The sequence below is a fragment of the Protomyctophum bolini genome (genome assembly GCF_963924005.1).
Source record: "Protomyctophum bolini genome assembly, chromosome: 23".
In the NCBI taxonomy this organism is placed as follows: Eukaryota; Metazoa; Chordata; class Actinopteri; order Myctophiformes; family Myctophidae; genus Protomyctophum; species Protomyctophum bolini.
Genome location: NC_137884.1, coordinates 18,654,799 through 18,680,719, shown reverse-complemented (window position 1 = coordinate 18,680,719; position 25,921 = coordinate 18,654,799). Strand labels below are relative to the sequence as shown.

The window sequence follows — 25,921 nt, the reverse complement described above, 5'->3', positions numbered from 1 at the left end:
GGAAATTGCGGATAACTTTTTTTTCCAAAATTGCGGAATTGCGGAAAATTCGGAAATTGCGGAAATGGTAATTGCGGAAATTGCGGAATTGCGGAAATGGAAATTGCGTAAATGGAAATTGCGGAAATTGCGGAAATCGAAATTGCGGAATTGCGGAAATGGAAATTACGGAAATTGCGGATTTGCGGAAATGGAAATTACGGAAATTGCGGAAATCGAAATTGCGGAAATGGTAATTGCGGAATTGCGGAAATGGTAATTGCGGATATTGCGGAAATTGCGGAAATTGGAAATTGAAAATTGCGGAAATTGGTAATTTTGAAAAAAAAAGTTATCCTCGTTTCTCATCACATGCTTTTTAATAAAATAAAACAAGAACAACATGACAATAAAATCTATTTATTGTTTGGGGAACCATACAGAATTCACAACAGTGCACCAGAACTTTCACATACCTTATGTAAACAGAATGATATGCCGCCAATGGGCGAGCTATATTGCACAACACTGGCTCCAACTTATAAGTTATAACAAGACACTTAGATAAATGGCAATAAATAAAGATCCTGGTGGTGGGATCACAGTGACTGGGTTATTTTGTTATACACTCTTCTACATACAGTGTGGCCACAGCAGCTTACCAAATAAAAGTGACATATGTGCAAGACAAAAACAACCTACACATTATAATTCACTGAACAAAAATAAATATTTCGGATAAAAAAAATTAATAACAAAATCCTCCAAACTCATCTCCATTACAGGAGATATCAGTTAACCACAATCTGTCAAACAAAAAGAGAGTATTTTCATATGTACAGTATTACTATTGGCAAATGCAAGCGTATCTGTGAGTTGCTCAACTATCATTTAGCTGGGGACCCCTTCAAGTTCCCCGAATCCCACATTGAGAACCAGTGCTTATACATTAAACTAAACTTAGTAAACTATCAGAACCCATTCCAGTGCATTTTAAATGGATGGACTGCAGTCGGTTAGGCATGGTGATCAGATAGCTGATAACAGATGAGTTGGCTTCTCACCACAGGTGGGTTTCCCTGATCTCAGCAATCACCTGACTGGCCCGCTGCAGTGCCTGCAAAACAAGGGACGGAAATGCAATTGAGATAATAACCCCATATAACGGGGTGCATATGTCGGTCAGACATAGCAACAGTCCTACAGTCATGAGTCCGACAACATGATGGCTCCCGACATGCGTGGCCGGTTACAAATCACCCGTGGCTTCCGCGTGTGGTTAGGTTAGGGTTGGGTTAACCCCAGTAAAACTATACCCAAACCTAACCTCAGTAAACTATACCTAAACCTAACCTCAGTAAAACTAAACACAGTGGCTGGGGGCGTTTCCAAGAACCCGGAAGAACGACGGAATCCGCGGAAGATCCCCTCCTCGCCTCCCGTGCAACGTTCCCCGCTGACAGGTGCTGCCCCAGCTGTAGGAGTATACGTACTGTATGTACAATGACAAATATCGCCCTCCCCGACCCCGGCCAAACATGACCAAGTGTTTTTGCATAGACCCTCGAAACAAACCGGATTCCTTCTCTACTTTAAGTGAAGCTTTTCAATAATCCATTGTTATGAATGATGTGTGGAGATCATGTAAGTAAGTAACAGCAACGATATTATATTTCAAAACGGATCATGTGAAAAATGGTTCAGTAGGCCACTGTGTCCTACGGGTTCATATCTTTGGTCCGACGGTTAATAAGCCAGACTAAATCTAAATATAAGATTTAGAAACTGTTAGTAATTCTAGTAAGACTAAAACATAATGAACCAGACTCTTCTTCAACAAAGATGGCGAAAGCAAACATTGTATGGTACAAAACACTGAAGTCCTTAAACCAGAAACCTAGGCGCCACGGGTGAGTCGGTCTTTTAGGTCAGTCTTTTAGGTAAAAAATTGTCCAAACCTTGATAAAAGGCCGATACACACCTAAAAAGGTTGCCGACAGGTGCTTAGGACAAAAGGAGAAATATCCTGTACACCGTCTAGAACTTGCAATAATTTGTATTACAGAACGTTTTGGTCAACTTAATCTGGACAAGCATTATATGTTTGAGTGTGTGTGAGAGATATTTCTCCTTATCTATCTAGATAAAATAGATTAGATTTTGAAATGTAAAACACTCAAGCAGTGTAAATGCAGTCATCCTAATGTAACTGCATAGTGATGAGACAAGCTAATAATAATAATAATAACAACAGCTTAGCGTACCTGTAGCATGTCTGCAGACTCCTTGCGTCTCTGGGCCATGTCCTCTGATTCGGTGAGCAGATCGTTGAGGAGGCCGGACTTGTACAGCTGACCAACCAGCTCACTCTGGAGGCTGTCCTTCACATGGTTCACCAGGAAGTGCATCACCGCCTTGGGCACGCTGCAGGACGAAGACGATTTCAATTCATATAGGGCAGCGATATTAAATTCTTGTCATGTCCGTGGATAATTTTGGAAAAAAAAGTTATCCTCGTTTCTCATCATTTTGGACCATGGGCTATAGCCCATATCGTACGGCATACTATAGCACGCCGTTTTTCATCATTTTTGACGATTTGACAAAAATTAAAAAATTAAAAACGATGGGTTATAGCCCATGTTTTTTGAAATTTTGAAAAAAAAAGTTATCCTCGTTTCTCATCATTTTGGACCATGGGCTATAGCCCATATCGTACGGCATACTATAGCACGCCGTTTTTCATCATTTTTGACGATTTGACAAAAATGAAAAAATGAAAAAAACGATGGGTTATAGCCCATGTTTTTTGAAATTTTGAAAAAAAAAATGATCCTCGTTTCTCATCATTTTGGAACATGGGCTATAGCCCATATCGTACGGCATACTATAGCACGCCGTTTTTCATCATTTTTGACGATTTGACAAAAATGAAAAAATAAAAAACGATGGGTTATAGCCCATGTTTTTTGAAATTTTGAAAAAAAAAGTTATCCTCGTTTCTCATCATTTTGGACCATGGGCTATAGCCCATATCGTACGGCATACTATAGCACGCCGTTTTTCATCATTTTTGACGATTTGACAAAAATGAAAAAATAAAAAACGATGGGTTATAGCCCATGTTTTTTGAAATTTTGAAAAAAAAAGTTATCCTCGTTTCTCATCATTTTGGACCATGGGCTATAGCCCATATCGTACGGCATACTATAGCACGCCGTTTTTCATCATTTTTGACGATTTGACCAAAATGAAAAAATGAAAAAAACGATGGGTTATAGCCCATGTTTTTTGAAATTTTGAAAAAAAAAGTTATCCTCGTTTCTCATCATTTTGGACCATGGGCTATAGCCCATATCGTACGGCATACTATAGCACGCCGTTTTTCATCATTTTTGACGATTTGACAAAAATTAAAAAATTAAAAACGATGGGTTATAGCCCATGTTTTTTGAAATTTTGAAAAAAAAAGTTATCCTCGTTTCTCATCATTTTGGACCATGGGCTATAGCCCATATCGTACGGCATACTATAGCACGCCGTTTTTCATCATTTTTGACGATTTGACAAAAATGAAAAAAATAACATGGGTTATAGCCCATGTTTTTTGAAATTTTGAAAAAGAAAGTTAGCCTCGTTTCACATCATTTTGGACCGTGGGCTATAGCCCATATCGTACGGAATACTATAGCGCGCCGTTTTTCATCATTTTTGAGGATTTGAAAAAAATGACGAAATGACAAAAACGATGGGTTATAGCCCATGTTTTTTGAAATTTTGGAAAAAAAAGTTAGCCTCGTTTCTCATCATTTTGGACCGTGGGCTATAGCCCATATCGTACGGCATACCATAGCGCGCAGTTTTTCATTATTTTTGAAGATTTGAAAAAAAATGACGAAATGACAAAAACGATGGGTTATAGCCCATGTTTTTTGAAATTTTGAAAAAAAAAAAGTTAGCCTCGTTTCTCATAATTTTGGACCGTGGGCTATAGCCCATATCGTACGGCATACTATAGCACGCCGTTTTTCATCATTTTTGACGATTTGACAAAAATGAAAAAATGAAAAAACGATGGGTTATAGCCCATGTTTTTTGAAATTTTGAAAAAAAAAGTTATCCTCGTTTCTCATCATTTTGGACCATGGGCTATAGCCCATATCGTACGGCATACTATAGCACGCCGTTTTTCATCATTTTTGACGATTTGACAAAAATGAAAAAATGAAAAAAACGATGGGTTATAGCCCATGTTTTTTGAAATTTTGAAAAAAAAAGTTATCCTCGTTTCTCATCATTTTGGACCATGGGCTATAGCCCATATCGTACGGCATACTATAGCACGCCGTTTTTCATCATTTTTGACGATTTGACAAAAATTAAAAAATTAAAAACGATGGGTTATAGCCCATGTTTTTTGAAATTTTGAAAAAAAAAGTTATCCTCGTTTCTCATCATTTTGGACCATGGGCTATAGCCCATATCGTACGGCATACTATAGCACGCCGTTTTTCATCATTTTTGACGATTTGACAAAAATGAAAAAATGAAAAAAACGATGGGTTATAGCCCATGTTTTTTGAAATTTTGAAAAAAAAAATTATCCTCGTTTCTCATCATTTTGGACCATGGGCTATAGCCCATATCGTACGGCATACTATAGCACGCCGTTTTTCATCATTTTTGACGATTTGACAAAAATGAAAAAACGATGGGTTATAGCCCATGTTTTTTGAAATTTTGGAAAAAAAAGTTATCCTCGTTTCTCATCATTTTGGACCATGGGCTATAGCCCATATCGTACGGCATACTATAGCACGCCGTTTTTCATCATTTTTGACGATTTGACAAAAATGAAAAAAACGATGGGTTATAGCCCATGTTTTTTGAAATTTTGAAAAAAAAAGTTATCCTCGTTTCTCATCATTTTGGACCATGGGCTATAGCCCATATCGTACGGCATACTATAGCACGCCGTTTTTCATCATTTTTGACGATTTGACAAAAATTAAAAAATTAAAAACGATGGGTTATAGCCCATGTTTTTTGAAATTTTGAAAAAAAAAGTTATCCTCGTTTCTCATCATTTTGGACCATGGGCTATAGCCCATATCGTACGGCATACTATAGCACGCCGTTTTTCATCATTTTTGACGATTTGACAAAAATGAAAAAATGAAAAAAACGATGGGTTATAGCCCATGTTTTTTGAAATTTTGAAAAAAAAAGTTATCCTCGTTTCTCATCATTTTGGACCATGGGCTATAGCCCATATCGTACGGCATACTATAGCACGCCGTTTTTCATCATTTTTGACGATTTGACAAAAATGAAAAAAACGATGGGTTATAGCCCATGTTTTTTGAAATTTTGAAAAAAAAAGTTATCCTCGTTTCTCATCATTTTGGACCATGGGCTATAGCCCATATCGTACGGCATACTATAGCACGCCGTTTTTCATCATTTTTGACGATTTGACAAAAATGAAAAAAACGATGGGTTATAGCCCATGTTTTTTTGAAATTTTGAAAAAAAAAGTTATCCTCGTTTCTCATCATTTTGGACCATGGGCTATAGCCCATATCGTACGGCATACTATAGCACGCCGTTTTTCATCATTTTTGACGATTTGACAAAAATTAAAAAATTAAAAACGATGGGTTATAGCCCATGTTTTTTGAAATTTTGAAAAAAAAAGTTATCCTCGTTTCTCATCATTTTGGACCATGGGCTATAGCCCATATCGTACGGCATACTATAGCACGCCGTTTTTCATCATTTTTGACGATTTGACAAAAATGAAAAAATGAAAAAAACGATGGGTTATAGCCCATGTTTTTTGAAATTTTGAAAAAAAAAATGATCCTCGTTTCTCATCATTTTGGAACATGGGCTATAGCCCATATCGTACGGCATACTATAGCACGCCGTTTTTCATCATTTTTGACGATTTGACAAAAATGAAAAAATAAAAAACGATGGGTTATAGCCCATGTTTTTTGAAATTTTGAAAAAAAAAGTTATCCTCGTTTCTCATCATTTTGGACCATGGGCTATAGCCCATATCGTACGGCATACTATAGCACGCCGTTTTTCATCATTTTTGACGATTTGACAAAAATTAAAAAATTAAAAACGATGGGTTATAGCCCATGTTTTTTGAAATTTTGAAAAAAAAAGTTATCCTCGTTTCTCATCATTTTGGACCATGGGCTATAGCCCATATCGTACGGCATACTATAGCACGCCGTTTTTCATAATTTTTGACGATTTGACAAAAATGAAAAAAACGATGGGTTATAGCCCATGTTTTTTGAAATTTTGAAAAAAAAAGTTATCCTCGTTTCTCATCATTTTGGACCATGGGCTATAGCCCATATCGTACGGCATACTATAGCACGCCGTTTTTCATCATTTTTGACGATTTGACAAAAATTAAAAAATTAAAAACGATGGGTTATAGCCCATGTTTTTTGAAATTTTGAAAAAAAAAGTTTTCCTCGTTTCTCATCATTTTGGACCATGGGCTATAGCCCATATCGTACGGCATACTATAGCACGCCGTTTTTCATCATTTTTGACGATTTGACAAAAATGAAAAAATGAAAAAAACGATGGGTTATAGCCCATGTTTTTTGAAATTTTGAAAAAAAAAGTTATCCTCGTTTCTCATCATTTTGGACCATGGGCTATAGCCCATATCGTACGGCATACTATAGCACGCCGTTTTTCATCATTTTTGACGATTTGACAAAAATGAAAAAAACGATGGGTTATAGCCCATGTTTTTTGAAATTTTGGAAAAAAAAGTTATCCTCGTTTCTCATCATTTTGGACCATGGGCTATAGCCCATATCGTACGGCATACTATAGCACGCCGTTTTTCATCATTTTTGACGATTTGACAAAAATGAAAAAATGAAAAAAACGATGGGTTATAGCCCATGTTTTTTGAAATTTTGAAAAAAAAAATTATCCTCGTTTCTCATCATTTTGGACCATGGGCTATAGCCCATATCGTACGGCATACTATAGCACGCAGTTTTTCATCATTTTTGACGATTTGACAAAAATGAAAAAAAAAACAAAAAACAATGGGTTATAGCCCATGTTTTTTGAAATTTTGAAAAAAAAGTTATCCTCGTTTCTCATCATTTTGGACCATGGGCTATAGCCCATATCGTACGGCATACTATAGCACGCCGTTTTTCATCATTTTTGACGATTTGACAAAAATGAAAAAACGATGGGTTATAGCCCATGTTTTTTTAAATTTTGAAAAAAAAAGTTATCCTCGTTTCTCATCATTTTGGACCATGGGCTATAGCCCATATCGTACGGCATACTATAGCACGCCGTTTTTCATCATTTTTGACGATTTGACAAAAATGAAAAAATAAAAAAAACAATGGGTTATAGCCCATGTTTTTTGAAAATTTGAAAAAAAAGTTATCCTCGTTTCTCATCATTTTGGACCATGGGCTATAGCCCATATCGTACGGCATACTATAGCACGCCGTTTTTCATCATTTTTGACGATTTGACAAAAATGAAAAAGAAAAAAAAAAACAATGGGTTATAGCCCATGTTTTTTGAAATTTTGAAAAAAAAGTTATCCTCGGAAAAATCGGTTCGTTTTGTACCTGTCCTGAATGTTCTTTCGGACAATGAGGAAGTAGGACTTAATGAGCCGCTCGATGACTTCACAGTCTCGCTGCTCCCGTGATGACAGTTTCCTGGCAACAGGTACAGGCTGGGGAGAGACGGGGGAGGAAAACTTGTATTAAACTCATCGTTGGAAGAGACCGACTAACCTCGCCCACCAGGCTTTCCACCACCTTGGAGGAAAGCCTGGTCTCTGTTTCATTTCGGTATATGATCCGCTCGGGAGCGGATGATATCGTTCCGTCATGTTGTAGTATTGTTTTGTAGTCGATAGGCAGGAACAACAAACACAAACTTCCTTTTCCCTCAAACCGGAAGAATAACAATAAAAGCTCTCGTTGCCTGCAGCTTTTATTGAGAAAAATCGGTTTGAGGGAAAAGGAAGTTCGGGTTTGTTGTTCCTGCCCGTCGACTACAAAACAATGCTACAACATGACGTAACGATATCATCCGCTCCCGCCCGGATCATATACCAAAATGAAATGGTGCCCAGGCTAGGTACTAACGTATGCCCCCTGGCATACGCACAGTACGCACAAACATATCATGCAACATAGGGCAACCAAATGGTCAGCAGCGGGCCTGGGACCTAGCATCTGTCTAAACAACTAAATGCTATCTAAAATAAATAAAACACACATTCCGTACATTTGTGATTGAGAAAAACAAATCTACGAAACGAAAATCCAAGAACATTATAATCACATGCACAAAAAACAGGGACACCAGGTTATTATTATTACCACATCAAGCAGATTGACAGCCCCCCTCAGTGGGCTCCCGGGGCCCGAGGGTGAGGCCTCCTCTCCCTTCTTCAGCATCCCCCTCCAGTTCCCTGTGCCGTCACCACCCTGCTCAGCCTGAGGACCTGCCGCCGACACCTGGAGAAGCATCACATTGTACAACCATAGACAACGGTGAGGATAATGATGACTGCGACGACGAGGATGATGATGACGATGAGGATAATGATGATGCTAAGTAACTCCAACATGCTGCACGCAGCGCACTAACGTTGTTTGAAAGAAATCTGTTTAGAAAAATAGCAAAAAGAAATAAGCATAGGGGCTTGTAAGTCGTTACAATGCCTGGAAAATGAAGGTATGTAAGAAGGGTTGCTCCAAGGAAAAAAGTTTGGGAACCACTGACTTAGAAGTGAAAATGAGCTAAAGCAGCTTGATGCACACACCTGATGTTGAACTCTTTGATTGCTCTAAACTTAAAGTGGCATTAACTACTTAAAGCAAAAGGACACCTTAGTAGAGGTGAGATATCTTGTGCCACAGTTAAAATAACTAAAAATAAAATAAAAAAACGAAACTGAAATATTCAGCCCATTGAGTAACATTGAACAGGAAATAGATCTCAAAGTCACTCTTTTAGCACATGCTTACAAACAATGTGGATTCTGCCAAAGTGTAACACTTCAAAACATGCATTTTATTTGTTATAGCACTTGTAACTCATATAATCGCGATTAACTCACCGTTATGTTAATTGCGATGAATTAATTAAAGCACAATTAATTGCACCTTTGTTTTTTGACATTTGGCCTACTATACTTGTCCAACATTGGCTACAATTTTGCTCAATTTAGTTTTGTTTTATTTTTCAGAATCCTGTATGAGGTCCATCCTTTAGTGTTGATGTAAGAAAAAGTGAACCTTACAATACAATACTCATATTACTAAGTCAATTTAGCATATCCTGCTACATCTGCAGCCTGTGTAATGCAGTGCACTCCAGCCACAGAAAATTCACTGAATGTTCAAAGTTTAAACAAAAATCACACCCGTGTGAAGTGAGGGGAACTAATATATTAAAGTCTAACTCATGTTGATATGGTGATGTAATGGTGATGTAAAACAAACGGTGCCAACACAAACATTAAATGCAATTAACAATAAAGAGACAATGTGACATACTGAGGCAAAATATGACGTTAATTTTCCCTTCATTGTCAATGGCGTTTTTAAAACAAACATTGAACTAAAAACAAACATTAAACCTGTATATAGAGCCCTCAAAAAAAATTATGAATGGAAATGAATGTGCTTTAAACTCCGTGGATCCGTGGTCCAGCCTTCAAATAGTAAAATTGGGATTTGTAATTGTTCATCTAGGCAGAATTCACTTTATTTGCATTATGTTACATGTACGTATAATACAGTATATGCTAAATGATTGACTTTGAGAGCTGTTTCACTGTGCAATGTAAGTCAATGACTATTTAGGATGATACATTTCTAATCAATGGAGCAACTATTGATGATATCTCACCAATAGGTAACTAGTACTACACAACCCAAACATTTAGTTTTTGTTTGAGGGCCGGTTTTTGCAAAAATACACATCTATTCTACAAGCTTATAGATTCTTTGAAAACCTTGCCTGTAATAACGAATAACGGATGTTACAGAGTGAAACACATGACATGGTACGACTGTGACTTAGACAAAGGGGCACTAACGTGTCTGGTTAGAAAATTCACACAGAAACACTAGTGAGCGAAGGATCGTGAGCATTTTTAGTGCAACTGGCATTCAACCAGGTATGTATACGGAGAGACATTAAAGGACAAAACACAGTCTAAACACAGTGATTACTGTTCAGCCAAAGACAACATCATCGTTCAAGTACAAATAGCCACATCTAGAAGCTCACAACTTCCAGCTATTTTAGAAAATATTAATGTTATTTATATCGATTATTTTCTGTAATCAATTAAATTGTTAAATTGTAGTTTGGTTAACTGTTGCACCCTTAGGTTTTGGGTTAAAGAAAAGTGGGTGAGGTCAGAACACCGGGGAGACGGACTGTGCAGAGAACACAGTGATAGTTAATGCAAGTCAACACAGGTTGAATTAAGGAAGGCTAGGCCAAGCACACAGCATCAGCAGTTCAGCACACCAAACAAAATGAGCATGCCCGACACCCATCATGTCTCAACCGATCCAATCCATGCCCTGCACCGACACCAGGCCAGTCTAGCTGCCCACCTTGGCAGAATCCATGTCAGCTCCCGGGACGGACACCAGACCCGGGCCGAGCGGACCGTTGCCAACAGACTAGCAAGAAAAAAAGGACAGCGGGAACGGGACAGAAAGAGGGCTGAGAACAAGCGTGGAGGGAATAAAGGAGGTCGGCCAGAGAGGAGGAGACATCTGTAATTCGTCATCATCTTCCGTCCAGCCACTTGTTCACTCATTTGACTCTGGTGTGTGGGTTCTGTGTGCTCGCGTCGTCGGCTTTGATAAAAGCACAAGTCTGTTCGTTACACTTTACGTAACAATAAACAGAGATCAATCGACACACAGAAAAGGAAAGGTGCCAACTGGAACTGAAACTGGTTCTTCAGAGTGACGCCATAGAGAAGAACCATTTTAGCTTGAGGAACCATTTCTGTACTTACTCAAAGAACTTATAAATGGTTCTCTGGAACAATATGAGGAAACGCATAACCTTTTAAAAGAACCATTTAAGAAGCAGTATATCTCTGTGTGTATATGAGACTTTTGAATGTTTTAATTGTAATTAAGTAGTAATAAAAGTAATATGTTGTTTGTACCATATCCCTGGGCACCTCTCTCATCCTGTTCATCCTCCTCGTCTCCTGCAAAGATCAAAGAGCATGTCGGCATCGTCAAATAGCACAGCACGCATAATAACACGTACACCCCATACAGCAAATTCTTCAGCCTTAATTAAAAATGTAACAATGGGTCCATTTGGTTACATTTCTACACATTCAGAGTTACAATGGATACATTAAGTATAAGCTTACATTTAAATAAGTAACACGTTTATTACGGACAAATGTTGCAATACCAATTTTAAAACATACTTTTTGACAGCTTTCTTGGGTAAATGAAAATACTCTTTGTGTGTTAGAGCTAAATTCTTTCATGAGCATTATAGTGGGTGCTACTAGGTGAAATAAATAAATATTTAAACATCTTCAAGACACAACGTTTCGATCAGTATAAAAATAAAAACCTGCTCAGTCATTTTAACCCATTTTAACAACACAAAATTGTATACATGCCCCACTGTGTGCCACCCCCACAAACAGCAGGTGAGACTCATCACCCTTGACCCTAATATCTTTGTGCAACCAAAGGAAAAATTACTTTCTGTTTCACAATACCTCTCTACCTCAAACCCTATGGGCAGATTAATACTCCTCACCGCTGTTTCGGCGCTGTAGTGCCGAAATGATTTCGGCTCGTCAGAAATTTTCAGTAGCACCGAAGAGGCGACTTTAGGACGGTACCCGCCCCCCCGAACCTCAAATGACGTCAAATTGTAGGCCGAACCGACTTTTATTCGGCTCTAAAATAGGAGTATGAATCGGCCCTATGTCCCCTTCCGAGTCCCGCCCCCTCAGGTTCAGTGAAGCCAACCTCCTGAAGGTCCGCAAGGCCAAGTACCGCACCTGGGGGGGGGGGGGGGGGGGGGGCAGGGCCTTCAATGTTTCTGCCCCCTCCCTCTGGAATGCTCTCCCCAAACATCTCAGAGTTGCCCCCTCCCTCCTCTCCTTCAAAAACTCACTCAAAACAACCCACCTCTTCAAGATAGCTTCACCCAGCGGAGGTCTTTTTAAGATGTCCCCCACATCCCTTGTTTATCCTTTTATGTTTTTAACCTTGCACTGATATTGTACTTGTTTTGCTTTGTTTTCTTGAATAAAGTCTGTTCCTAGTGTTTTATGTAAATTGCTTTGGGAAATTTAGAAAAGCACTATATACATTTGAGCTCCTGACTAAAAAAGCCACCGCTCATCTGCCGATAGATTTAGGTGAGGTGCTGGAGTCCCAAAAGTATAGAAATGAAAAAATAAACAGAGGCTCCGTCTGCACACTCACATCTGTGCACAATACCAACATTTCCCAGCTTTTTTTAGTTTTTGGACAGCACTATATTCTACAGACACACTTTACTTATACACAAAACAATCACCGTCTCAGACGGTTTGGAGTGCACAGACCTCTATGTTGTTGTTCATGACACCGCATGCATCTGCAAAGTCCGGATGTTTGGTGTTGATGTAGGCCAGCTCAATGGCTACCAGGTTATGCACCTGCAACGGGCCAAAACACAATAGGTCAAGGACAGTGGTGGAAAGTAACTAAGTACATTTACCGTACTTAAATACAATTTTGACTTGAGATCAGATTCTAAAAATGTCTGTTTGAAAATGACAGTTTTCTGATAAAGCTATGTTTAATTTTGAGGTATTTGTACTTTACCCTAGTATTTTCAATTTCCAACACTTTTACTTCTACTCTACACTACATCTCAGAGGATTTAAATTATTATTACAAAACATACACTAACCAATTGAACCCTATATACATTTTTCGGCCAACTTGAAATGGGACATTATTCTGCATAGTGAGTGTACTTTCTTTTCTTTCTTTTTTCTTTAGTGTGAGTGTACTTTCTACTTTTGGTACTTTCATTACATTTTGAAGCCAATACATTTGTACTTTTAGGTACATTTTGAATTCCGGACTTTTACTTGTAACGCAGTATTTCTAAATTGCAGTATTGATACTTTTACTAAAATGTGAGTACTTTTTCCAACACTGGTTATGGACCTGCAACAGGCCAAACACCAGATGAGACCTCAGTCAGAGTGTCATGGTGCGTATGACGTTAGTTACCATCTCGTTGGTGACGGGCAGTCTCTTTCTGAGGAGGGAGGTGACCACCTCTACTATGGCCTCATGGAGCTTAGGAAACCTCTGCAACTCCTGCGAGACACACGCGCGCACGCACACACACACACACACACACACACACACACACACACACACACACACACACACACACACACACACACACACACACACACACACACACACACACACACACACACACACACACACACACACACACACACACACACACACACACACACACACACACACACACACACACACACACACACACACACACACACACACACAATTATTACTTGCGCGCTCTGCTTGCCAGCCAACGCGCCACTTGATGCGTATGCAAATAAAACAGCAAATTTGTGCCTGATTTGCTGGGACCAGATTACATAAATGACCATATGTCTTACGTCATCATTTAGAGCTAGTCATACGTATACTATATACATCAGATAATCAGTAAAATAAAATAGCAAATTGTGCCTGATTTGCTGGGACCAGAGTACATGGTGTGTATATGTATGATGTGATTGACAGAGGGACAAAGGAATGCTTCTACCTATTATATTTGCATATTATACCTCCTACCTGATGGCATTAGCCGATACTCAGGGTATAGTACATGGGAGGGGTCAGACACAATTTTCTTAACCTGTCCAATGGTGGCCTGCTCAAAGATGACCTGGAGGGTGATCTTCCCTGCCATTTTGGGCTAATCTCAGGCTATACCTGTGTGCTGTAGTTGCTGCAGTGTTGGATGATCCTCTGCATCTCCTCGTGCACCAGCTCCACACAGCGCAGGCTGGGCTCCTCCAGACGCTTCACCTGCTTCTTCACCAGCAGCTCAAAGGACACCTCTGGGACGAACAGGGACGGCCGAGGGCCCTGCCGTATAGAAAGGAGAGAGAGTCTGCTTTCAGTCCTTTGCCGGGGTAGTAGTCTTCAGTGTTGTTTTTGGCAGAAAGGTTTTTTCAGTCTTAGTCAGTCTCTTGAATAGTTTATTTAGTTTCAGTCACATTTTAGTCACCTGGAGTGTTTTAGTGTTTTAGATTTTAGTCGGCTAAATCTACAGTTGATTTAGTCAAACAAAATGTCGGCCTTAGTTTTAGTCATCATGGCTTAGTTTTAATGTAGTTTCAGTTTTTTTTTTTTTTTTTTCCAAAAACATGGGCTATAACCCACCGTTTTTTTTCATTTTTTCATTTTTTTCAAATCCTCAAAAATGATGAAAAACGGCGCGCTATATTATGCCGTACGATATGGGCTATATCTTGGAGTTACACTGGACAGGACACTCTTCTTCAAAAAACACCTGGAGAACACAAAAGTCAACACCCACAATAACATCCTGTGAAAACTACTGAACTCCAAGTGGGGCGCAGACCCACAAACAATCCGTGCAACTGCCATGGCCCTGTCTTTCTCTACAGCAGAGTATGCCTGCTCAAGCTGGAGCCGATCACGTCACAACAAATCGGTCGACACAGCCCTAAATGACACCTGTCGCATCATCACGGGATGCATCAAGACAACACCTGTCCCATGCCTTTATGCCCTAGCCGGCACCTCCCCCCACACATCAGACGACTGTGTATCGCTCAAGATGAATGGAGAACACAGAAGATAGACAGTGAAGTTGGGGATGAACGAAGGAAAGTCTGGAATGAAATGATAGAGAACACCTCACACACACATAGTTTCCTTTCGTGGCTGTTTACATTCGAGGGTCGCCGGTCCTCTCGAACGGAACAGTTTAACGTCATGCCCAGGACGAAAAGATATAGAGAACACCAACATGACAAATAACAGCAGGAAGGCATGGGCCACAATCCACCGTCTTGGCAAAGACCACACCACCCATAGTTCACAACGGTCACAGCAAACTCTGTTGCATCACAACTGGTGGCCAACAGTCGTAACCAACACCGCCGCCGACCCACAGGAGAATACCATCGCACAGTGGTATCAGACCAACCACAATCAGCCAGCCCTCAAACCAAACCCTTCGACCTAGAAGAACTTGAAGCTGCAATGGGAAAGTTGAAACCCGGAAAAGCAGCAGGGATTGATGACATACTGGCAGAAATGATACAGCACCTGGGACCTAACGCAAAGTTCTGGCTCGTGGGGATGCTGAATACGTGCATGGCACAGAAAACCATCCCTTCTGTCTGGAGAAAGGCCAAAGTGGTTGCAATCGCCAAACCTGGCAGAGACCCATCATCCCCAAAGAGCTACCGACCTATTTCCCTACTCTGCATCACCTACAAGCTGTAAAGAGGAATATAAACAAGACCTTGGCGCAAAACTTCATATTTACCCTGCTCTAATACAACAAAAGTGTGTTCTTACATCCTCCATTTCACGATTTCAGTACTCGTGACGGTAAATTAATTTAATTGCCATTATGAAAGTTTTCAGTGACGTTGGACCCACAGGTTGCATTGTCGTCAATAATTAATCTGTCTTTAAAACGTTCTAATGTTAATATAGCATATTGGCATTGTCTGTTGGTGCACACATGTTATATGGCCCATGTAACAACATGGTCAACAGCACTGTTTGCTAATGTAGCTACATTTGTTGGCCACAAAGACAATTTAGACAAAACATGCTGCTGCCTGCTAATGGAGCTTGTAGATACAGGCTAATTATTTTTCGGGGAAATTGCAGATAGTTTAGCAGAGACTGAAGTTGGAAAGGCTGTGCCCAGTGCGGCAGTGCCTGCTGGCTGCTGTGTCTTGTATCAGCGGGCAGCGCAGACAGTAGTGGATATGCGCTAAACGCATGCATGTTAATTAATTAATTAATTAATTGGCTGAATCAGTAGGGGCCTTTTGATTTGGTGAAGCGCCAGGGCCTTGAGAGGGGTTAATCCGTCACTGGCCATGGTTGTGTGTGTGTGTGAGCGTGACCAGCCATGGTTGTGTGTGTGAGCGTACACAGCCATGGTTGTGTGTGTGTGTGTGTGTGTGTGAGCGTGCACAGCCATGGTTGTGTGTGTGAGCGTACACAGCCATGGTTGTGTGTGTGTGTGTGTGTGTGAGCGTGCACAGCCATGGTTGTGTGTGTGTGTGTGTGTGAGCGCGTGCACAGGCATGGTTGTGCGTCTGTACACATTTATCAGAGAGGGATCACCTGGCAGGATGGATATGACTTGCCTTGTATTCCTATATCACAGTAAGTGGTGGTGGTGGTGGTATCTACGTTGAATTAGAGAGACATGATGAATGATGCAATATTTTCATGCCAGAGGGAAACTATTGCACTTCAAATTAGAGGGGGGGGGGGTGACAGAGTGGTGGTGGTGGGGGGGGGGGGGGGGGAGGGAGGGCGCGAGAGAGAGAGAGAAGAGAGGGAGAGAAAGAGGAATTGAATAAATCCACAGGAATAAAGAGATAATGAGAGAGAGGTAGGGGGAGAGGAAGAGAGTGGAGTTTACCTCTAGCGGGTTAGGGTGGAAGTACTGTGGAGACTAGAGCCACATGGGGGCAGGGGAGAGGGAGATGGGGAGAGAGAGAGAGAGAGAGAGAGAGGTATTAGACAGACACATTTTCAAACAGAGAAAATTACAATAAATGCAGGAACGTATACAAGCTGCTCACACACGCATTGCACGCAGGATGCAGATGCTGGCAGCTAGTGAGCCACTGATTGATTGATTGAAGTATTTATTAACAGTATTGGAGAATTACAGTTACATTTCAAGCACAACTCAATACAAAACTGTTAACTGTGGACGACACCATAAAGCATTACTGTCACGGTCACAGACTTTGCCCATGTAGATTAGGGCTGCACGATATGAACAAAAATTCATATCACGATATATATGGCAGATATCTCGATATCGATACGATGACGATATATCGTGCAGCCCTAGCTGACACCGTCGTCGGGAGACTCCAGACCTGAATCGCCAGAACATATTTTCTTAATGGGCGTGGCTAGCGATGCAGGGCTAGAGCCAGGCTACAACAGGACAGAGGGACAAACGAGTGATGGTTTATTTTCCAAGGGGCACAGGCTAAAATAGAGGGCTGGCTTTAGAAGTGGACGATATATTGTCGATATAGACGATATATCGATATGTCGACGATATATCTATATCGCGATACCGTTGCCTTTTTGCGATACTGATATTGTGCATGTTCATACCTCGATATCGATACGATAACGATATATTGTGCAGCCCTAATGTAGATGTTGTATTTCTCTTATGTAGTTCTACTTGTTTTGGTTCTGTTGTCTTCCCCAGGTGTTTCTCATGTGTAATCAGCCATCATGTGTGTCAAAAGTGTCAGTAGGCCTATATTTAGTCATAGTTGTAGTCATCGTAGCTCATTTTTATTTTATTTTTATTTAGTTTTCCTCAGTGAAAAAAGGTAGTCGACAAACGTTTTTAGTTTTAGTTTCAGTCAACAAAAACAACACTGGTCACACCTCACTAGAACGTGACAATTACACTTGCAATAGGGTCCGCCCTTTTCAATTAATCAGAACATTTAGAGACGTACAAATATACACTTTTTTACAAATCAAAAACAGGAACATCATCATAAAAGGAGGTAAACTGGGAGGAAAAAAACAAACAGTGAGGGGGGAATTGGGGTGGGTGGGGGGGATATTCAGATTTTACGGGGGCCAGTTTCAAATTGCAGAGAGAAAGGACCGTAGCGATGGTAGGTGTGGAAGTATATGGAGTGGCTCAGATGGAGGTATAGAGACAGTCAGGATAGTATAAGTAAACTCTCTCTCTCTCTCTCTCTCTCTCTCTCAGACATACATGTGGAGGGTGTTGTCATGCATGCTGAGGTTCAAGTCCTCTCGAGAGGAGCTGTGCTGTGTAATACCCACGCTTCCAGACCACTGCTCAGCCAATCCTGCAGCCTCCCATCACACTGACAGCCAGCAGCCCATCTTTCCCTTCGCTTCACCTGAGTGGATCGCTCTGCCAATACGGACCACACACACACACACACAGGCACGCACGCACGCACACACACAAGAAAGACGGCGAGACAGATGGGAAAATATGGAATTCTGGCCTCTTTCACCTTCTGCCCAATACAAATGATAGGGCCAATTCAACTCAGCTGTAAATGTTACACCCGAGGGAGAGAGAGAGTGTGTGCATGTGAAGGAACAGTGTTGTAGCAGACAGGAAGGAGACAGACAGACAGGCGAGTTGATGGGGGGGGGGGGGGGGTAGTCGGCCAGGTAAAGGATGTAAACCTGCTGCTTTGGCTGTCCTCGTCTCTCACTCACTGGACTGACATGGCAACCCGAGGCCAGGGGCTTGGAATTGATGTCATATGGCTCAGTGTAGCGCACTATATATATATATATATAGGCTGGTTGTATTATATTAGACCTGCCGTAATTAATCCGTGATTAATCCGTCTAATCGCAATTACTTTTGCATAATCGTCAAATTTCCATTTCATCTGAGAAACATAGCACGAATTAGAGCCTGCCTGTTGTCAGAAGAACGTTGATTCACGCTTTGGTTTTCTCCAGACTCGATTACTGCAATGCCCTTTTCTCTGGCCTGCCAAAGAAAACAAAAAGACAGGCTACAACTTGCGTGCAAAACGCAGCAGCCATAGGGTTTTAACAAAAACTAAGATGAGAGAGCATAATACTCATTACAGTGGCACCCAGTTGTTTTTAGGATCAATGTTTGGGCGAAAGGAGGAACACCCCGTGGAGAAAGGAGAATGAAAAACGAAAACAGTGTGAGGTAGACGAGTAGGTTCCCAAACCTTTTCATGTCAAGGACCCCCAGATTGATACGAATTGGCCCGTGGACCCCCCATTTGAAAAGATATGCACAGATATGCACATAACATAAGAGAAGATATTTTCGGCTCTAGCAGTGATTCTCAGCCCGTTTTAATTTCAAGGACCCACAGTTTGACATGCATTACTCCATGGACCCCCTTTAATGTCATTTCTATCTCTGGGACCCCCAATATACAGTATAAATCAATGTTAATTTAACTCTGAGAGAGTGTACAAATGTGTACACTCTCAGAGTTACAAACCCATAAGGGTCCATTTGGGTTCCAAACTATCATTTAGCTGCAGGGTTACTCCCTGGAACTCCCTCAAGGACCCCTGGGGGTCCCCGGACCCCACTTTGGGAACCACTGAGGTAGACTATACGGAGGGGAAAACAGAAGGGGAAAGGGAAGCACAAAAGCGTATAGCTACTACTGTACTGTAGTGAAAGCCAAACAGATGGGGAAACTAAATGAAATGCAGAGGGGAAAACTTCATCAAAGTTTGAAGCTTGAATTCAGCAGCGACGACGGCCCAAACACATTGGCAGTGTTGATGAGACACAGGGGGATTCGTCTCCTGCTCTCCCCGGTATGGACTGCACAGTGTGTACAGTACACTGCATGTATTCTATAGCACATGCATGTGTAAACAGCATGCTTACAATTAGCTGTCGATTCCTTTAGTGTTTAGTGTAAATATAGCCGGCATTTCGTCATTTCTTATAAAGGGGATTTTGCATCTGCTTTCATGCTCGTAATGAATTCACAGCGCATGTTTCTGAGCTGGGGGGGGGGGGGGGATGGTACACAAGGATCCATGGCACTGGGCAGGCATTTTGTGACAGTACACCGAGCGGATGATGGGCTCAGATCAGATTACCCCTCCCGGTCCGCGGCGAGGGCGTCCCGTATGCCTGCATGCGCTCTTTAAACAAGGCAGGCGGCAGGTGAGGCTGCATGGCATTCTATAAACAACGTGCCTGGCCTGATGACTAATGCAACAGATCGCCACGGGGGGGAGGGGGGGAGGGAGAATTACCGCTCTGTGGTGCCCGGGTGGTTGATTGGAGTAATGATTGGGGTGAAGAGAGGGGGAGGGAGGGAGGGAGGGAGGGAGGGAGGGGAGAGAGAGGGAGGAATGGGTGGCACGGGGTGTTCATAGGCTATAGAGCGGCGCAGTCCCTCCCCCTTTCAGAACAACGAACGGCCCAGGAAATGAAAACGCAATGCATTTCCCCATAGGCAGTTTTTATTTAATTTATTTAAAGACCTTTTAAGCGTCGTACGAAGCCAACTCTTGTCGTGACAAATCATGACAACACACAATATTTTGGACCAAACAAATAATTACAAAGAAGAAAAACAACAAAGAAAGTGTTGTAACCTGCCGTTTTTTTTCTACTTTCTAATTCTTTGTTTGGCCCGAAATATTGTGTGTGTTGTCATGATTTGTCTCGACAAGAGTTGGCTTCGTACGACGCTTAAAAGTTCTTTAAATAAATTAAATAAAAACTGCCTATGGGGAAATGCATTGCGTTTTCATTTCCTGGGCCGTTCGTTGTTCTGAAAGGGGGAGGGACTGCGCCGCTCTATAGGGGAGTGATGCAGTGAGGACCTTTGTGTCTCCGTCTCCCATGTTTCCGTAGGAGTTTTGTCCCCTCAGCCATCGCGGCATTAAACAAACTTCATTCAGGCTAAGATGTGTGTGGTGCATGCAGGTGTTTGTTTTTGTAGCCTACTTCAGTATGTCCCTGCAGTCTCCGTCTGTCAGTATGGCATGTGTGTCAGTGTGTGTGCACATGGACGCAGTGTGTGTGCACATGGACACAGTGTGTGTGCACATGGACACACTGCTGGACTTTAGTTAAAGCACAAAGGTGTTCCTTCTTCAACTAACGACAGATGTGTCAGAGCAAGGAATGACACACAACCCTCCAGGGACTGCATGTCTTCAACTGTCACAGGGAGGCTTTGCCGCGCACACACACACACACACACACACACACACACACAGAATAATAGTGCTGCCCTAAGTAGGCAGGGCCAATTAGGCCCTTCGGGATTTGGGAACAAGCAGTGCTGGCCATGTATGTGTTGAGAGAGAGAGAGAGAGAGAGAGAGAGAGAGAGAGAGAGAGAGAGAAGCCCAGTGTAGCGCTCATTGAGTTGCAGTTAGACAGCATTGCAGTCAGACTGACATATACCTGCAGAATTTTCTGTCAAAATTAACACCGACATGCACGTGGGCATGGGCAACAAAGACAGCAACAGCATGCATAGAAAGGCACGTGCACACAGGAAAGACGCAACGAAGTTGGAGAAAGACAGGACAAGCCGCTGTGTACTCCAGTGGTTCCCAAAGTGGGGTCCGGGGACCCCCAGGGGTCCTTGATGGAGTTCCAGGTGGTCCCCAGCTAAATGATAGTCTGGAACCTAATGGACCCTTATGGGTCTGTAACTCTGAGAGTGTACAAATGGAACCTAATGGACCCTTATGGGTCTGTAACGACGCTAAAGCGTCCATTCCATTTGGTTCCATGTGTACACTCTCAGAGTTAAACTAACATTGATTTTACAATATAAATTTGGGGTCACTGCTAGAGCCGTAAAAATCCCTGGCCAGTCCCTGGCATATGTTTTCAAATGGCGGTCCGTGGGGCTAATAATGTCAATTTGGGGGTCCTTGACATGAAAAAGTTTGGGAAAACCACTGGTGTACTACACATATGACGATGATGGCACGTGGGACATATATACAATGTACAGCAAAAAGCTGTGTGAGATTATCGGTGGAGACGGCGAGCTCAGAATGTCGCTATAAACCCTCAGTCAGACCATCAGCTCTCCTCTGGGTTTCACTCCAACACTCCAGAAGGCTCTGCCTACGCAACACACACTGCATGCCTCACGCAACCAGCAGACACCTTCTGTGAGTGCAGCACACGCACACGCACACGCACACACACACACACACACACACACACACACACACACACACACACACACACACACACACACAAACCAAAAAAATCCATTGAAAATAGTCCTCAGGGGGGGGGGGGGGGGGGATTCGCAGTCTGTTCTTTCACACTCGACGGTACAGCAATCTCCTTTCCACTACAAAGCCTACGTTCTTGTAGTGCTGTATATCGTTTCATCCCCGGCGGTGGCGTTTCGTTATTGGCCAAATGCCACTTGAACTAAACCTCAACTCGATCACAGTCACTGATCAGGTATGAAATGAAAAGGAGTCTGGTTAATGCTGCAGTATATATCCATCTGTGGGCCCAGCTCTCCTGGTATACGTATCTTATCTGTCTCTTCTCTAGCGTCACACTTTCCCCTGAGCCTTCATCACAGCCGCCATTTTGACAGGTAATGAGGCGATGTGGTTTGCCAGCATAGCAACACTTAAACGAAACATGCCCACAGTTGATGCTCTGTTTAACTCACGGAAACTCACCAAACACCAAAGACTTAATGCGTTTTTCATGAAATCCCATGGCACCAGGAACACCTTTTACGTGTTTTTTGGGCCTTGTATTAATTCATAATCAACTTGCTAATATTTACCGTAAAGCAGGGCTCCTGCATGGTCGCTATAGGCAACGCTGAGCTCACTGTGTTTTGCCCTCCCAAAGATGGCGGCCCGCACACAACGCTGGTCTTTATAGCCGTTTTTCTCTGAATTACGCAGTTAAAATATGAATGCTTCTGAAGACTCTTAAATATACAGTGATCACATTAGCTATAGCCGATTCTCGCCAGCTGTTTTTGGTGTACCGGAAACGGCCAGGAGAAAGTATTCCAGGGGAAATAGATGGGTTTAATAGTGGGGTGGGTAATGAGTTAACTTTGCAAAAAAGGACAGTCTACTATATATTATATACGATTAAACACAAATAGTTTATATTATCAAGGACTATTATGGACGGAAAGTATAACGAGCTACTTCTACACCCTGCGCTGGTTTTGTTCTAACCTAAAGCGTTAGTGTTTAAAGTTAAAGCATTCGATCCAATGGATGACAACCCGTGTTTTGAATGCACACAGCAGAGGACATCAAATTTCACAGACACTATTGCAGCTTCCTCAGAAGAGGGGGAGCTCGGGTACAATGAAGAAACAGGGGTGGATTGAGGGGGGCAGGGGGCGGAGGGGGTAGTGGTGTGTACCCCCATCCTCAGAAGCCCGACAGCAGCTCTGCTAATGTTTTTTTGCATTTTCAGAACCACCCCTCCCTTCGGTTCCGCCAGTGGATCATTAGACCACAAGCCTATAACGTCGGCTAGACACAGCAGCAGGAAAAACAGGCAGCGAGCGCCCCGTCTGTGTGTTCCCAAAGCAGACGCTGCAGAACGAACAACAAACCGAGGGGCGGGGTTATTTTTTATGCTTTCGTCTAAACACCTCTGGTTAGCAGGAAACGGGTACATGCTGTCGAATTAAGTGACAGAAAAGAGCAGCTATGGGATAGGAGAGGGAAGGTGGATGATACAGAGTGAACAAGGGGTGGTGTGTGTGTGTGTGTGTGTGTGTGTGTGTGTGTGTGTGTGTGTGTGTGTGTGTGTGTGTGTGTGTGTGTGTGTGTGTGTGTGTGTGTGTGTCTGGGGGGTGTTTATGGAGTGATAGTGCCGACAGTGAGAGAATGATGGCTCCATGCTGAACAGACAGGGATGACTCATCAAAAGTGGCATTCGTCCTCCTATAAATACTTCTGACAACTTCCCAAAAAACGGTTCCCACTTCCTGTCGATGATCTGCCAGGAAATTGCACAAGCATTTTGTCCAAGCGAGGTGGGATGAATGGAAGCTGCGTCGAAAACAATGTGCGTGCACACACACACACACACACACATTTCATCAAGCTGTGGCTTCAATAATTACTCCACCAAGTCCCAGCGTGAGAGCATGAAGTATACTTTTCGAGCGTGCGTGCACGCACACGCGAGTACGTGACGCTCGCGCATGTTTGTGTGCATGTACTGAACCATCCACAGCTGCTCTCGTGCGTGAGTCGCTTTACAAATGGAAAAGTGAACGCTAAGAACCAGCAAGTAATCACAGAGTTGATGGGCTAAATGAAAAGAAAAGGGAAAGTACCAGGGAGGCAATCATCAGCTCACAGGGACAGACGAGATGTTGAGGAGAGTTGAATGAGAATGTGTTTACTATTTTGTGATGCACCGTGGATATAATGTACAGTAGGCGTGTTGCTTGCTTGTTCACAGATGCTATGCACAGTGTTTTATACTTTACCCTGTCTAATTGCTATCCACTAGGGCTGTCAATCCACCATTCAATTCAACTTTCGACGTTACGGTCACGATACGATTCAAGCTTTTTAAGAATTTAAGAATTTGGCAGGGATATTGTCCTGTCCCGTGGCTTTAGTTTAGGGCCCTGAGGTGTTTTAGAACCGTTTCTTGTGTCACTGTTCTGAAGGAGAAGGCCTCGGCCTGAACTCTACATGACTTGCTCCATATAAACCTGGAGGGCTGGGCTACTTATTCGTTAATGTTTCCGCTATAGTAAATAAGTAGTGGTTGAGATTGCTAGCTACATTAGGACGATCAGTGAGCCTCCTATATTTAGATTAAAGTTTCGCGATTTTGTGTTCGGCTTATTTCTATAACCTGTCAGATTCAGGCATTTCCATAGTTTTTGCGGGTTAGACTAGTCTTCTGATATCTTGACATTAAAAAAATCATTATTTTCTTTCTCTATTAAACTCCTACATGGCAATGAATATACGAGCTAAAGCAGTGTGTAAATCCTGCCTGGCACTTTAATTGCCTAAACGATAATGCCTCCCTGCCGAAACTCTGTCTCTAAACTATACTTCAAATTAACTATACGACGAGTTATTTAGACATTATTGATGACTTAATGGCTGGAGAGGGATACAGTCTCAGATCTCCGATCTCAGTGGTGGATCAGAGGATAATATGACTCTGACTTTGGAATGGGGGGTCAGATCATCATATCTGCCTGGGTGACAGCAGACTGCTGGGCGAGCGCTGACGCTTTGGCATCTTGGATCTTAATTTCCGGGCCTGTTGAGAGCTCTAGTTTTTGCCGGCTGCCGGGCGTGGCTGCACTAATAACTTTGGGGCGGGCTCGTCTAGAGTTTAAATGGACATGCAGGTATCAGTCAAAAGGGAGATATCGATGGGGAAGGATCACATATGGAATTACCTGATACAATATATAACTATGATTAAATGGCCAGAGATCGGATTAAAGTTGCAGTGAAACGGAAATTGTGGGCATTTTATTTTTAAGTTGCAGCTTGAAACGCTGGCTCTGAAGTTTCGGAACCAATCAGAGCGTCGCATCCCTCCAGGCTATGGGAGAGGAAGTCTTTCACGTGCAGTGTCGTTTGTAAACAAAGTGACAGAGAGACGCAAAACCATAAGGGATTATTTTGAATGAACCTATACACAACCCATGTACATATTTTAGCGTGATGATTAAGTTTATGAGTAATACACTGTTTGGATGTCATCTTGAATGAGATTAAAAACGGGAGTAGTTCTTTAATCAAACCAGCTGTGTTGGAGGACATTGAAGCATGGGAGTCAAACTGGTGAGCTTCATTTCTATTGGCTTTTATTGATGTGGGCCTCGACACGTCATCACACATTTTTGGATGGTGTCAGGGCATTCCACAATTTGGTGGCAGAACAGCAGAAAGTTAATTTCCCCAGTCACTATAGGCCTACTGCACGTTTCACTGAGGCTAAGCTTAAAATAAGAATTGATTGAATACATTGAATGTCAATACGAGGCAACGTGAAAAACGGTAGTG

General features: G+C 42.1%; 1 protein-coding gene across 1 annotated transcript in view; it reads right to left on the bottom strand.

The window, feature by feature from the left end:
- Positions 1–416: 416 nt before the first annotated feature.
- Positions 417–25,921, bottom strand: part of LOC308310693 (dynamin-1-like protein) — a gene marked incomplete at its 5' end in the record, with an annotated part of 36,647 nt that continues 11,142 nt past the window's right edge. The window contains 9 exons of the mRNA XM_080757073.1: positions 417–1,096; positions 2,244–2,403; positions 7,623–7,732; positions 8,388–8,525; positions 10,644–10,712; positions 11,213–11,257; positions 12,632–12,724; positions 13,311–13,400; positions 14,055–14,210. Of these exons, the coding sequence (XP_080613199.1) occupies positions 1,040–1,096; positions 2,244–2,403; positions 7,623–7,732; positions 8,388–8,525; positions 10,644–10,712; positions 11,213–11,257; positions 12,632–12,724; positions 13,311–13,400; positions 14,055–14,210 (918 nt within the window). The 3' untranslated portion in view covers positions 417–1,039. The remainder of the gene's footprint in view (positions 1,097–2,243; positions 2,404–7,622; positions 7,733–8,387; positions 8,526–10,643; positions 10,713–11,212; positions 11,258–12,631; positions 12,725–13,310; positions 13,401–14,054; positions 14,211–25,921) is intronic.